The sequence below is a fragment of the Neovison vison genome, chromosome 1 (assembly GCF_020171115.1).
Source record: "Neovison vison isolate M4711 chromosome 1, ASM_NN_V1, whole genome shotgun sequence".
Lineage (NCBI taxonomy): Eukaryota > Metazoa > Chordata > Mammalia > Carnivora > Mustelidae > Neogale > Neogale vison.
The window spans coordinates 169467103-169480953 of record NC_058091.1 but is presented as its reverse complement, the minus strand read 5'-3'; the positions used below and the strand labels follow the sequence as shown (position 1 = coordinate 169480953).

The 13851-nt window shown below is 48.1% G+C and overlaps 1 protein-coding gene across 1 annotated transcript in view; it reads right to left on the bottom strand.

The window, feature by feature from the left end:
• KCNN2 (potassium calcium-activated channel subfamily N member 2) overlaps positions 1-10657 on the bottom strand; it is a 148597-nt gene extending 137940 nt beyond the window's left edge. Inside the window, exons 1-3 of the mRNA XM_044263021.1 lie at positions 10636-10657; positions 8496-9781; positions 7773-7868 (exon numbers count right to left, since the gene is read on the bottom strand). Of these exons, the coding sequence (XP_044118956.1) occupies positions 7773-7868; positions 8496-9781; positions 10636-10657 (1404 nt within the window). The remainder of the gene's footprint in view (positions 1-7772; positions 7869-8495; positions 9782-10635) is intronic.
• Positions 10658-13851: the final 3194 nt, after the last annotated feature.

Sequence of the window (13851 nt, the reverse complement as noted above, 5' to 3'; positions counted from 1 at the left end):
CTTTCTAGTTGGAAAAGGGAATTCAGCAAAAACAGTTAAGGACAGATGAATACCATCAGGGACATTATAAGTCTGATCAGGAACATTCAAAGAAACTAGGACTATTTAATTAGGAGGGCATTTAAGGGGAACTAACCAATGTTTCAGTGTTCGCTCTGTGATTCTGCGAAGGGGGCGGGAGATCAATTTATTCTGCTATATTAGAAACTGCAGTCTATCTTCTGTTGTTCTCTCTCCACTGAAACTGTGCCTCAAAGTCAGCAATGACCTTCAATTGGTCCAATCCGAAAGGCACTCCTCTACCCTGTTTTAACAGGCTTCACTGCATGGGATACATAGCACTGAGCCCCCCTTACAACAGTGCCCATCTCCACAGTGGGGATAATTCATCCCATCTCTTTTATTCCTCCTTTACATAACCCCTAGATGTCCCGGGCTGATCAACTTTTGGCGTTCTTCTCATCTTTATTCTCACTCAACGACTTTATCAATTCCTGTGGATTTAAACAGCCTCTATGCTAAAGGCACCCATTTAAATCTCCATTAGACTCTTCCTCTGAACCCTAAGCTTCCCCTTTATAATCAGAAACCTCTCCAATGGATTCTGCCAATGCAAACCCTTGCATCCACGTCCTCCACTGTGGGTCTTCCCCTCTCAGCTCCATATACGCCACTGCTTCAGCTGGAACCCCTGGATCCATCTCTGTGACCTCCCTTGGCCTCACCTGTCACATCCCGTCCCATGCTAGGAAGTCTGCTCTACCTCCAACATGGGTCTCAAGTCAGACCTCTCCACGTCCCCACCGCTGTTAACCCAGCCAAATGAGCATCACTTTTCTCTACAATGGGGCTGGTCAAGACCTTCCTTGTCAGTCTTCTCAGAACACCAGCAAAAGTTCTGCCCAAACAGTATGTTGGATCGTGACTCTTCCATGCTCTAAATCAAATCAACTCTTTAATGACTTCCCTACCCTATCCTTTGTCAAGGGATGGGGGGGGAAGAAAAGGAAATTCCCAAATCCTTATCATGGCCTCAAGACCCTTCAATATCAGAGTCCCGCATCCTCTCTCGGTCTGCCCAGGACCAATCTCCTGTTCTTCCCCGGCTTGGTCCACATCAGTTTTCTCTCATTTGTTTGAGTACAGGAACCTCCTCTGGGTCACAAGGCCTGAGCACAAATTGTTCCCACAGACTCTGCCAGTTGCTGACAATGTCTTTTCTTATAGGTCTCAGTTGCAAAGTCAAATCCTTGGACAATGCTCCTGAGTACCGGTCTGATGTGAAACCACCCCTCCCCCATACCTACAAGTATTTTCTAGCTCAGTCCTTTCTATCCCCTCATAACATTGACCATAACTTCCTGGGACTGTGTTGCTTAAAGTCTGCCTCTCTCCTGAACCCTGCATCCTTGGAATGTCAGTTACAAGAAGCCAGGGACCTTCCCATCTTCTTCTCCATCCTAACTGCAAAGCTCAAAAACTGTGAAAATGTTGAGTGTGGAAGAAATAAAACCAGGCTTTACCTCAACGTAAAGAAAATCTTCCTAAAAATAAGAGTTGGCCTTGGAACAGAGAGCCTCGGACAGGGGGACTGTCTGCCAATCGTGGGAAGAGGGTTCAAGCAGAAAAGTGGGTGACCACTTTTATCTGAGATGACATAAAGGGATTTCCCAGGCTGGGTGGGATACTGGGCCAGATCATTCCCTCCACGCACTTTCTAGTTTCATAAATAGCATATGTAAGGAGTTTCAGGGTAAAAATAGACTCCCAAAGTAGCAGACATCCTATTATTTTTTTCTTGTATGGAAATTCATTCTCAAGTAGCCCCATAAAACTGCTTTATAACCTGACCATAAGTAACTTCCTGGGGTGGAATCAATACAGGCTCCCTCTGCGTGCCCCGCCAGATATGGTCCGGGACGATAACAGCCCACGGTGCCCTTCTTTCCACGCTGCCTGAAACGTGGCCCAGAAACACGCTGGGGCAGACCAAGGAAACCCATTTGCGGGAAACCTGAAGTTGCACCCTTCCACTCATTTGCGATGCTGCTCTGTAAACACACCAGGGTCACTTTATTTAGCGTCACACCCATTAATAATGCAGAGATCTTCACACGGGCAGGCAGGGAAAATTAGTCCTGAGTGATTTCGTTACTACAGTGTTGACGCGAAGTCAAAGCGACTGAGAGTCCCATTACAACCAATGTCGGAGCCACTGGCCACCGACCTATCAGCCATGGAGCTAACCACCAAGGCCATTCAGGCAAATTTCCCACATCCCCATCTTCTGGAGTCTCACAGCTAACCCACAATTCTCATCTATCTCGCTGATAAGAGCAGAGACCTAAAGACCAACTGAAGATACCCTCCTTCTAAATTTCCAGCTTCCTCCATCTCTACAGTTTTTGAGGTTTAAAAAACAAAACAAAACAAAACAAAAAACCCTCAAGTGTGGCAATGATGGGCATCTGGTGGCCTCTGTCCAGAGGCCATTAAATTTGTCAGCGGATCGAAAAGGCACTCCCAGATATCACAGGTTGTTGCAAATAAGCCTATGAGCTCATGAGATTTTTCCTTCATTTTTTTTCTCCAAAAAAATTTTTTTTCAGGCAAATCAACTTTTTTAGACTTCAGAAAGCCAAAGTTGTTTAAAATTCCTTTTTAAAAATAATATCCGGGGTTAACAGTGCTGTGGAGGGATAATGTGTGGGGACACGGGAAATGTGAACTCTTCTGGAAGGGCTGATGGGCCACACCTTTCCACTGAAAACAAAATCGCCTTTGGATTCAGTGATCTGGCTGCTGGATAGTTACCACAGACATGTACTCTAATGAGTCGCTTAAAACGAGTACACGAGAACGTTCACTGGTAGTACTGCTTATAATAGCAAAAATCTAGAACACTCGAAATGCCTATGAGTTAACCGCAGCCCATCCATAAAATAGGCTTTATGCAGGTGCTAAAAGAAAATGAGATAGGTCTCTCTATGTGCTGAGGAGGAAAAACCTCCAAGATCTATCAGCGAACACAAGCCAGGTTTGTCTGTGTCTAAACACATCTAAAGGTTCAATTCTGAAAACTCCAGAAGAGTCTACGAGAAACTTCAAAGCAGATGCCCCTCAGGCAAAGGTCGGATAGGACAGAGAACGCGACTATTGTGTTTCTTTGAAACTCTTCCGTACTGCTTGTTCTTACTATATGTATTGTAACTGTATCCATAAGAATAATAGCTAGATGCCGTATTATCTGCACAGTCTGGAAGCATCTATTTGCTTTCTGTAGGAGTGGGAAAGTTGAGCATCCTTTCCCAGGTTCCACAGACAAACCAGAGTCTTACTAAGTGGGTGCCTTTCCACTCCACGCCAATCAGAGCCTTCAGATGTTGCCAAGGCCCTTGCCCTCCCTCACTCACTCCTTCCTTTGTGTGGCCTAGACGCATGAGTAAAGAGAAAGTTTAATTTCTGTTCTTGCACTTTTAGATTGATGTCCTCCATCGCTGAAAAGCTAACTGGAAAGAGAAGGAATTTGCCCATTGCAAGAGATACCAAAGAATAACCAGCGTTTCCTCTGACGCTCAGTATTACGTAATTATATTGTTCCCAAGACAAAATCAAACAAAAACGTGTTTAACTTTAAAGTATGTACCAGCCCTTCTTCCAAATCCCATGAGAACTGGGAAGATCAAGGTCCAAGGGGCTTTCTTTCCCCATTTAGAATCCTGTATTTGTCTCTCTCAAAATACTACACAACGATGTCAACTGAAATTGCTTCCGCATGAAAAATTGACAAGATGGAAGGGAAATCTAGCTTCAGATTTTCTGATGTTGAAGATCTTAAAGAGTATTTGACTGTGTACTTGCCCCATCCAAGACATATTCCCAATCTCACAGAGAAGGAGGGGTGGCAAAAAGGAAAGTGAGAGAACATTATGATTCTGTTTTTCCTATTATTTGATCCGAGACATGAGAAGAAAAAGCCACTTATTTAGTATCGAGTGACCTTTCCAAATCATATAAAAACAATCCCCAGAGTGCTCTTCCTTCGTAGGAAGACCACGATACCTAGGCATTTACTGAAGTTTTTTTCCTTACTCATCCTTCATTCACGGATGGGTTTTTGTTCTTGCTTATTTTTCTTGTCATTGCTTTGGCTTTACTGATGGATATAGAAAGTAAAGCCAAATGTCTACTGGAAAAAACTCTAACATCTACTGAGCCGAAAAACTGCTCCCACTAAATCTGATTTTGTATAAGTGTTGTGACGCAAACATACAGAGACTTCAGTTTTGGTTGGGGGTGGGGCATTCAAGTAATTAGTGAAATGCAGAGTAAAGCCTGGTGCATTGAGCTGTCTGTGGTCCTGAAAAAGGACACCAAGGCTGCAATGTACTGAGTTCTGTTCTTTCAAAGCCTCCTCATGGCCCTATTTTAATTCAGGCACTTCCGACCATGACTCACCTGAACTGTCTTATTTTGCCAGAGTGTGTATAAACATTTTATAAAAGGTCACACCGACTTGCTTTCCAAGGTTCTCCATGGAAATGTCAGGGCCTCCCCAAGCTTCGTTAAGCCATTCCGGGGGACAGAGTGCCAGGACCTTGGCTAAGACACTTAACACATCCTATCATGTACCAGAAAGCCACACTTAGCTAGCTCTCGCTACCCAATCACCATGCTGGTAGGCTAAACAGAAAAAGGGGAAAAAGAAAAAACAAAAAAACATGTCATGTTAGATGACATGCTACCTCCAAAGACAGGCTCTGGTTGGCAATACTTAGTTCTTCCACTCACAGCTACTCAGGATGTTTGGAATTGTTAATAGTAAACTGAGAAGTGACTTCTCGCTTAAAACTTAGGAAAGAAATATACCTACATCAGTGACATCAATAAGTTGAAAAGGTGGGGAGGCACAATGTTTCATTTTCCACAGATACACAAGCCTGTGCACTTGGGATTCAAGGTCAACTCTTCTGCCAACACGGCTGACTCTAATATCTGCATAAATTAATACAGATTTTTCTGGTGCCTGACTTCTAGTTCAGGGTCCTCAAGTTTATCTGGCCCTCTTCCACTTTTGACTTTTGTAAAAGCATCTCAGATAAGCATTTGGAGCTTCAGCTTGGGAAAGAAATCCCCCTAGGGAAAACACGGAGAGAAAATGCTACAACCAAAACAACTGAATGATACTACCCAAGCATCAGTTTTGAAATTTAAGTGCGGCTGGTTCAACAGAAATTATGTATCATGTAAAATAAACTCAGTTTTGCAAATCTAACATTCTGGGATATTTACGTCACCCCAAGGGTAGAGAAATTCACAGGGCTTGTAAGCTTTAGGGGAGCAGCACATATCCTCACTTCTGTCACCCATGCTAAGTAACTTTCCATCAAAATACCTATGCATTTGTGCAACAGAAATAGTCCTCAAAATGAGCCAGCAAGTGCAATTCCAACCGTGAAAAATCTGTAAAAAAAATAGGAGTTCTTGTATTTTTATTAGTTTCTAGAAGTTTCAAGAGTTCTAACGTGGTATCAAAAAAGTTTTAATAATACCTAAGGGTGCTTGGGTGGCTCAGTGGGTTAAGCCTCTGCCTTTAGCTCAGGTCATGATCCTAAGGTCCGGGGATCAAGTCCCACATGGGGCTCTCTGCTTGGTGGGGAGCCTGCTTCCCCCTCTCTCTCTGCCTGCCTCTCTGCCTATTTGTGATCTCTCTGTGTCAAATAAATAAATAAAATCTTAAAAAAAAAAAAAACCTAACACTTGGTTACTCCTTACAAATTCCTGTAAGTTATTTCAAAGGACCTTCCAATAATTCTTAAGAAGTCAGTGTCTTCAGGAAGATGCTTTGCCCTCGATGGGACTATCACCCAATGTCTCCTCGGCAAATGCTTGTTTAGCTCTGCGCTTTTCAGAAGGAATAGACAGGAACGAAAGCTAATGCTCAATGAAAACACCAGCAAGTTCTCTTTCCAATTAAATGAAGGAAAACCACTCCAGTTGCCAAGCAAAACAAAACAAAACAAAACAAGTTGTTTTAAGTTACCTGGTTTTTAAAAAATACCTGAGATTTTACAATGACCTTTAAAATTCAACCTATTTGTAAACTAAATGTGTAGAAAGAAATCACGGACCCAAAAAATGCCCATATTTCTGGGCCTCTAGCAAGTAACCGAGCACAGCAGGAAGCTATCTGGACTAGAAGCTGGAGGAGAGGGCCTGGGCCCACTCTGCCCTGTTTAGCTGTGCCATCTGGCAAGCTACTCCCCTATTCTGACTTCGGGCTCCCCGTCTGTAAACAGAGTCAGAAGACTATTCATTCTGCTTTGTTCCTCCCAGCTCTAAGTGTCTGCTCTTGGAAGTCAAAATGAGAAGATGCACTCATTATGGGTATGCCACGTTGTGGTATCACTTAAGAATGTTTCAGAGAATCTCAGAAGCCCAGGATCACAAAACCCCGAATTACAACAGACCTCCCTGTAAACTATTAAGATGTTAGAGTTCTAGGATGCATTCTCCTGGTTTCGCTAATGCAGTTTGGTGACTTACCTCTAAATGGTCTCACTCTTTTTAATTCTCATTCGCTCACTTTCTCCCTTTGGAATGACACCGTTCAAAGTCTTTGCAAATGTGAAAGGAAGACGAAGTCTTACTTCATTCTCCCTGCTCCTTTGGGGTCATGGGCATCTTTGTTTGGCTTGCACCATAGTTAAAAATTGGTTTCTTCCATATTTGGTGTGAGCTTGCTAATGACTAACCTCACATTGGCTTAACATAATTAATATTAAATTATTTAAGTGGTAATTTCTATACGATGTTTTAAATTTAAAGGCGTCCTAAATGGAAAGCACCCTAAATTGAAGGGCTTAAAAGTTCCAACAAATAGTCAACAATTGTTCCCCCCAACAAAAAAATCAGAAAATACATATTAGTGTAAATTCTAAACTGGCAAATCCCAACCTTACTTCATTTTTGAAAAGCCTAGTTCTTTTAATTCACAACCCTTAATATTCCTTGGACTGAAAGCTACAGCAAACTAAACAACTCCGAAGATGACCAGTGAATTTTATACAAGTATTCTGAAATTGTCAGTAATAGCCAAATTCGACAATAGAGTTCCTGGCTGCATTTAAACAAAACATTTCCTAATAAGACTGCTCACCAGGGCAGTGGCCTTTGCTCTTAAATGACATTTTTTTTTTAAAGGGCAATGTAATGATTGCAGCTAAAAAAAAATCTACCAAACCACCACATACACAGAATTTGTATTCTAACCTTAGGGCAGACTTTTTTTTTTTTCTTTAATGGCTGAAGACAAAGAGTTTGGATTTTTCTCATGTCTCATTTACATATATTAGCTAGGAATATCAGGAGCCTATTTTCTTCTTTTGCTACATTACAGAAGAAGATACATAGAGAGGGACACTATCTTCCATAATGACGCACCCCCCTGCCTATCACGCAAGAATTCCCGCTTACCCCAAGGCTGAAGCCTACTACCTAACTGGCCTTAAGGAAATTTGGAGAACTAGATCGACCTGAAGAAGAGAGGGGAATATCTTAAGGGCTTAACAAGTACAACCCAGCCTGTTTACGTGCTGGGCTGTTTTGTTTTGAACTTCTTGAAAGAACAGGTCAGGCGCTGTAGCAAGACTACAGCGTGTGTCTTCTGTAACCTCAAGCAAGGACACGAGGGTTTGGAAAAAACTGCCTTGCGCTTCTCCAGGCCGGCGGCCGCGCTTTGGGTCATTCATAAATAGCGGAGTCTAAGTTACCTGTATTTCCCTGGCGTGGTACACGATGATCAGCCCAAGCAAGATGATTGTGGAGAGACTGATAAGGCATTTCAGAGCTAAGGAATACAGCGACGCCTGCAACACAGTCAGACAGAAGCACTTTTAAGAAACTAGCACTCTGAACAACCTTCCAGGGCCCCCTACCACCCCCAGCCCCAGAATATGAACTCCCAGAGGAGGAGGATGGGGATGAGGGGAGCACCTGTGTTGGCTGTGGGATCCGTCAGCACTTGGCCTCTAAGGGAAGTGAGGAGAGGAGGGCAGGTGGATGCCTAGGGAGAGGGTCCGCGCCATGACATATGCCAGCGCAGATCCTGGCTCTCGAAACCCAGAGGAAGTTATCCCTGAGTTTAAGCGCTCTGGGTTGAAAGGGGCCTCCTAAATCGCGAGCACCTGCAAAGCGACAGGGCTTGCTTTCCCCTACTGACTCCTGGAAACATTTATTTAATGTGCCTGAAGTCGCTGGGGCACTCACTGACTCCAGAACTTTGGCTGCGCGCAGAAAGGCTCTCTCTCTGTAGAGTTGCCTGGAGGATCAGGACAGCGCGTCCGAGCCATGCTCGCCGTCCCGGCGGGCACCTGCTACCGTCCCGAGGAGGCTCGGGGCTGGCCGGCAAGAATTTCCCACCAGGGCCCATCCCAACCACCCGGCGTCCGGCCCCCGCGGCCCCGGAAGGCTGGGCAAGCGGCTGCAGCGCCTACCTTGTCGTAGGCGCCCCACGACAGCTCGGTCTCGATGACCATGACCACGATGCCGAACATGCCGAAGATGAGCGCGTAGTCGCTGAGCCGCTTGCGCTTCTCGAACAGGGCGCGCCGGTGGCCCAGCTTGTAGCCGATGTTCTGGTTCTTCTTTTTGCTGGACTTGGTGCCACTGCTGCTGCCATGCCCGCTGCCGCCACCGCCGCCGCCGCCTCCAGCGCTGCCGCTGCCGCCGGCTCCGTAGAGCGCCAGGTTATTGGAGTTGTTGTGCTCCGGCTTAGACACCACGATCTCCGGGGCTGAGGACGAAGCGGCGGCCGCGGCGGCGGCTGCAGACGGGGAGGACGCGCCGCCACCTCCTCCGACCGACGCGGGGGGCTGTAAGGGCTGCGCCTCCGAGTCCATCTCGTGCAGGTTCCGGCGGGACGCGCTCAAGTTGCTGAGCGGCCGCATGACGCCCCCGTTGTACCTGCAGCTGCTCATGGCTATTTCGGTGAAGGGGTTGCTCTCGCGGCGCGCCTGGGGCTGGTGGTGCTGGTGGTGCGCCGGGTGCGGGTGGTGGTGGTGGTGCGAGAGCGGGGGCCCGGAGCCCAGGCTGCCGAGGCTGCCCGTGGGGCTGGCGGCGGGCTGCAGGCTGTGGCACTGGTGGTACTGGGAGGCGGACGCCGGCTGCTGCGTGTACTGCTGCCGGAGCGCACTGGCATGGCTGGACGGCGTCAGCTCGCTCACATTGAGCTGGCTGCCCCGGCGCGACGAGCAGCAGCAGCAGCACGACGAGCCCGACAGCGGCGAGGAGGTGCGGGTCCGGAAGGCGCCGCCGGGCGAGGAGGTGCGGAGCAGCAGGGACAGGTTATCCCCCGCCCCCGCCCCCGCCGCCGGGGCTCCGGAGGGGGCGCAGCTGTTGCACGGGAGGCATGGGCTGCTGCCGCCGCTGCCCGGCGGCTGGTGCGCGAGGTGCGGGTGGTGCTGAGGGTGCGGGAGGGACGCGAAGGGCGGGCACGGCTTGTCCTGGCTCTGTTGCTGCTGCTGGCAATGCAGGTGTGAGGAGCGCGGCGGCGGCGGCGGCTGCTCCGAGAAGAAGCCGCGCTGGAACTGCAATGGGGTTTCCATGTCAGGGCTGTTAAAGCTGCAGGGAGACCAGGCGGTGGTGCACCCTGCGCAATGCGTTATGGTCGGGAGCGGGGACTCCTGCTGCTGGTGCGAGGAAGGGCCCATGCCGGCTCCGGTAGAATCCAGGCGGCGAGTCCGATTGGTTGGGCGCACCAAAACAATGGGCATGACATCACCTGCGGGGACCGAGACCGAGTTTGCGGCGCGCGCGGCTTAGGGGAGAGTGTGTGAGAGAGAGGGATGGGGAGGAGGGAATCTGCAGGATGAGAACCCTGGGGGTGCGCAGGCCAGGGCAGGGTGAGGGCTGGGGGCCCCACCTGCTGATGGGGAGCGCCGGGGAGCACCACCGGGGATGGGGAGCCCCCAGACTGTGCAGCCGGGCTGCGGGGGAAGGGGCGAGAAGAAAGGGGCGTCCCTCCCTCCCTGCCCCCCTCGCCGCCGCCCCCCTAGCTCGTGCCGGACGCGCAGTCTAGATCACCTGCGCCGGGCACTGCAGCACGTTGGGCCACCCCAGCCGTGGGTCAGGCGCGGGGACAGTGCGGAACCCCTGCCATTTGTCCGCCCGCGTGCACGCCTCGTAGGGCTGCAGAACAGCGGCCCCCTCGCTGCACGCCCACCTCTCCCTGATCGTCCCGCGGAGAGTGGGCCGCCGGCTGCCCGCCAAAGAACTGCGGGGGCACCCGCTTTGGAAAGAAAAAGTTTGGCGGCTGGCTTCGCCAGTGCAGCGGGGCTTGGGGAGAACCTCGGGGCCTGAGCCCCGGTTTGGTCGCCTCGAGTTCAGAGCCAGCCCCGCGCCCCGATCTTCCCCAGTCGCTGGGCTCCGGCGCCCGGGAGTCGGGATTGGCTGCGCCGCGCTCCGGCCTGAGTGCGCCGCGGCGCGGGGAGGGTTAACCGCCTCGGCACCCGGGCCGGGGGAGGATGGGGGCGGGGCCGGAGGAGGGGATCCCCACCGTCCGCGGGAGGAGCCCGCGCGGGCTTCCCGGGTCCCCCTGGCGGGGGCGGAGGGCTTTCCCAGCTACCGCCGACTCACATTTGCGCCTTCTGCGGAACATGAGGGGCTGGCGCCCCCGGCCGCCGGGTCCCCGGGCTCGGGCGCTCAGGCCCTCTGGCCGCCCCAGTGGGTAGGTCCGCGGGCTTCTCCGGCGGTGGAGAGGCGGCTTGCTCGAGGGTCTGGGGGCTGCTCAGCGACCGCCGGCCGCCAGCGCCTCCTCTGTTCCTCTTCCTCCTCCCCACCTGCAAAGCACAGACACAAAGCAGAGGCGGGTCACAGATGCGCAAACCCCGGGCTTCTCCTCGGCCGTGCCCCGACTGCGGGTGGGAGAGGGGCCTGGCGCGGGCCGAGTCGCCACCGTTCGTTACAGAAATTATTAACAATGAAAACCCCGGCTGAGTGTCCACTCCCGGGCGGGTGCTGGAGTTTTGCTAGAGTCAGGTGTAATTCTTTACTTTCTAATAAACCGATAAAAATGGCAGTTTGAGGCTCACGAATTTCCCGCAATGTGCTTTTCTCTTAGGGGATATACCAACACAAAGCGGTAGGGATTGTTACTGCTCTATCTTGAGTGCGTCTCCTTCGTATTTCTTTGTACGTGGAAATTCCAGGCTCCCCGAAAAGGACAGGAAAGGAACTAGCCAGCTAAATATTTGTTTCCATTGTAAATCGTAATTTAAATGCATGATTTTTATGATAGGGATTATAGTGAATTAGACCAAGAAATTAGAGCGTAAACAGATCACCTTCATTAGGTAATTGGAATTCTCAGCTGGATCCAATTTCTTGATACTCTACTCGGCAGCTGCCCTAAAGTTGCTCACCAGGTACCTTGTCCTAGGACTGTGTATGCACGCGTTTTCAATGCCATGGAGTGAATAATTCATTTTAGGATATCTTTTGGACATGGGTTAAACAATTTTAATTTTTTGTACGTGCAAGTAAAGAGATCCAAAAGGGGAAGGAGGTGGGGGAAGCACAGGTTGCTATTTGGCCCACAGCTCTCCACATAAGATAAAGAGTACGGTCAGAAATTTTATTTTTCAATAGTCTCGGTCAGGAGTAGAATTTGAATAGCTACAAAGTGGAGCCAGTATTTTATGTTTATACTCTGTCCTGATTTTTGGCAGTTCAACAAAACTTGCTTAGTTACAAAGCTCATGGTAGCTGAGTAGCTAATGCAAGAATTGTGTGGGGCGCATGGCCATTAAAAACGATTCTAATGAGCTGACTTTGAAATTAACAAAGAAAGCTTCCAAATTAAGTTAGTCAACTCTGGTGTGAAAATTCAACGCAAGCACAAAATCAATCATACATTTATTTTCACTTCATAGCACGTTCTATAGGCTTCTGCTAGTCACTATATGCGGCTGAATTGAATGAAGAGTTTGATTCCTCCTTATGAATGAAATTCTTCAAGGGAGTGTAATCACAGGACATCAATACTTTCATAAATTTAGCTGAAAGATGACATCGATGCCTCCCCAAATATCACGATTGTTGCCAGCATCCAATTAGATATAAGGTTCTAGAATAATTCAAACACTGTAAGTAATGGCTACATTCTATGTATCAAACTGACTTTTCTCGAACAGCAAGTTTAAGGCTTCAAACAGAGGGTTGCATAAACTAATTAAAAGGGACAAAAGATTGTATCATTTGGCCTATATATCTCTGTGCCTTGGTACGGGATTAGGTGCAGTTCCATTAATCATATAGAAAAAAAGGGTGTTTACTAAGATTTATGACCATGATGTACAGAGTTTCCATTGGTCACAGAGGGGACTCAGGGGGAGGATGGGACCGACAGAGTAAGAATGATATGAAGATAGGACCCAGCATGAGGAATTGTCAGAATACCTAAAATCAGTTCATAGTGCTTCTTCCCCACCAATATTAAAACAACAACAACAAAAAAGCCTCATGAAATAATAATGTGAAACTCACTGTGACTGGAGAGAGAGAAGTCAATCAGATGTATATCATTGTTCTGTTTTAAGGAATCATCTGATCACACCCTCCATTCCCCCAAAATCACCTTGCTAATAAATGTCTGTTTGGAGAGTATGATAATCCTCTATCAGTATGATTATGAAAAACCACAAGATACCCCCCAACAATGTCATGTTTCATTTTTCATCTGTGTCGTTTGGGGCATTCCCACACTATTGGGTTACGTACGACAAGGGCACATTTAAGGAGTTTTTGTTTTCACCATTCCTCTCTTCTTTATAAAATTAACAAATGAATCGTAAACTTATATATAAACGTTTAAAATTCAGACACCGTAATTTTGCCCCTTTTTTCTATAAAGGATTATAGAGATACACGTGACCAAGCAGTCGGAGCAACAAAGACAGTGTTCTCCCACAGGGTTGGTGCTGTGTGCACAAGAAATAGTCATTTATACCTGGAAGACCAAGAAGGGAAAGAGAGAAGGAGGGAAGGAAGAAAGTTTGAAACAAAAGTCGCAAAACAATGCCCTGTAACCTCTGACTAGAAGCTTTTGGAAAACGACATTTGCTTCTCTTTCTACTGTTAAGATATATAGCGCTGGAATTTCTCTAGTTTAACACCAGAGGTCATACTCATCCACCAAATGCATTTCGAATCTCCTCAATTAGTGGCCTCCCATTTCCAGCATCATTTTTGAAAAATCACCTGGGTTTTGTTTTTTGTTTTTTTTTTTTCTCTAGACTAGAACACCCGGGTCCCCATATTTGTGGAATTTCAAGCTTGCACACATACAAAGAACACCCCCCCGACCCAAAACATACACTTAACATTGATCTTAGAAGAACCATTTTCCCAGACCACATAGGGTCTTGGAAAAAGCTGCAGGTTGTTTGCTCTCTGATCCCTTACTTAACTCAGATTTACATAATGCCATTGTTTATAATTCTCTTTTTCCTAGGAATTATTTGTGCTCTCTTTTTTTTTTTAAAGATTTTATTTATTTATTTGACAGATCACAAGTGGGCAGAGCGGGGGCGGGGGGGGGGGGCGGAAGCAGGCTCCCTGCTGAGCAGAGAGGCCAATGCAGGGCTCCATCCTAGGACCCTGAGATCATGACCCTAGCAGAAGGCAGAGGCTTAACCCATGAGCCACCCAGGTGCTCCACGTGCTCTCTCTCTCTCTTCATTGTTCCTTCAAAAGCAGGACACCCCTGAATTTGGATGTTTCTGGTCTATTTCCAGGGTAGGCAGAGCAACTGAGGCAGGGACCCAAGGCCTCTATAACCCACACTGAGACCAG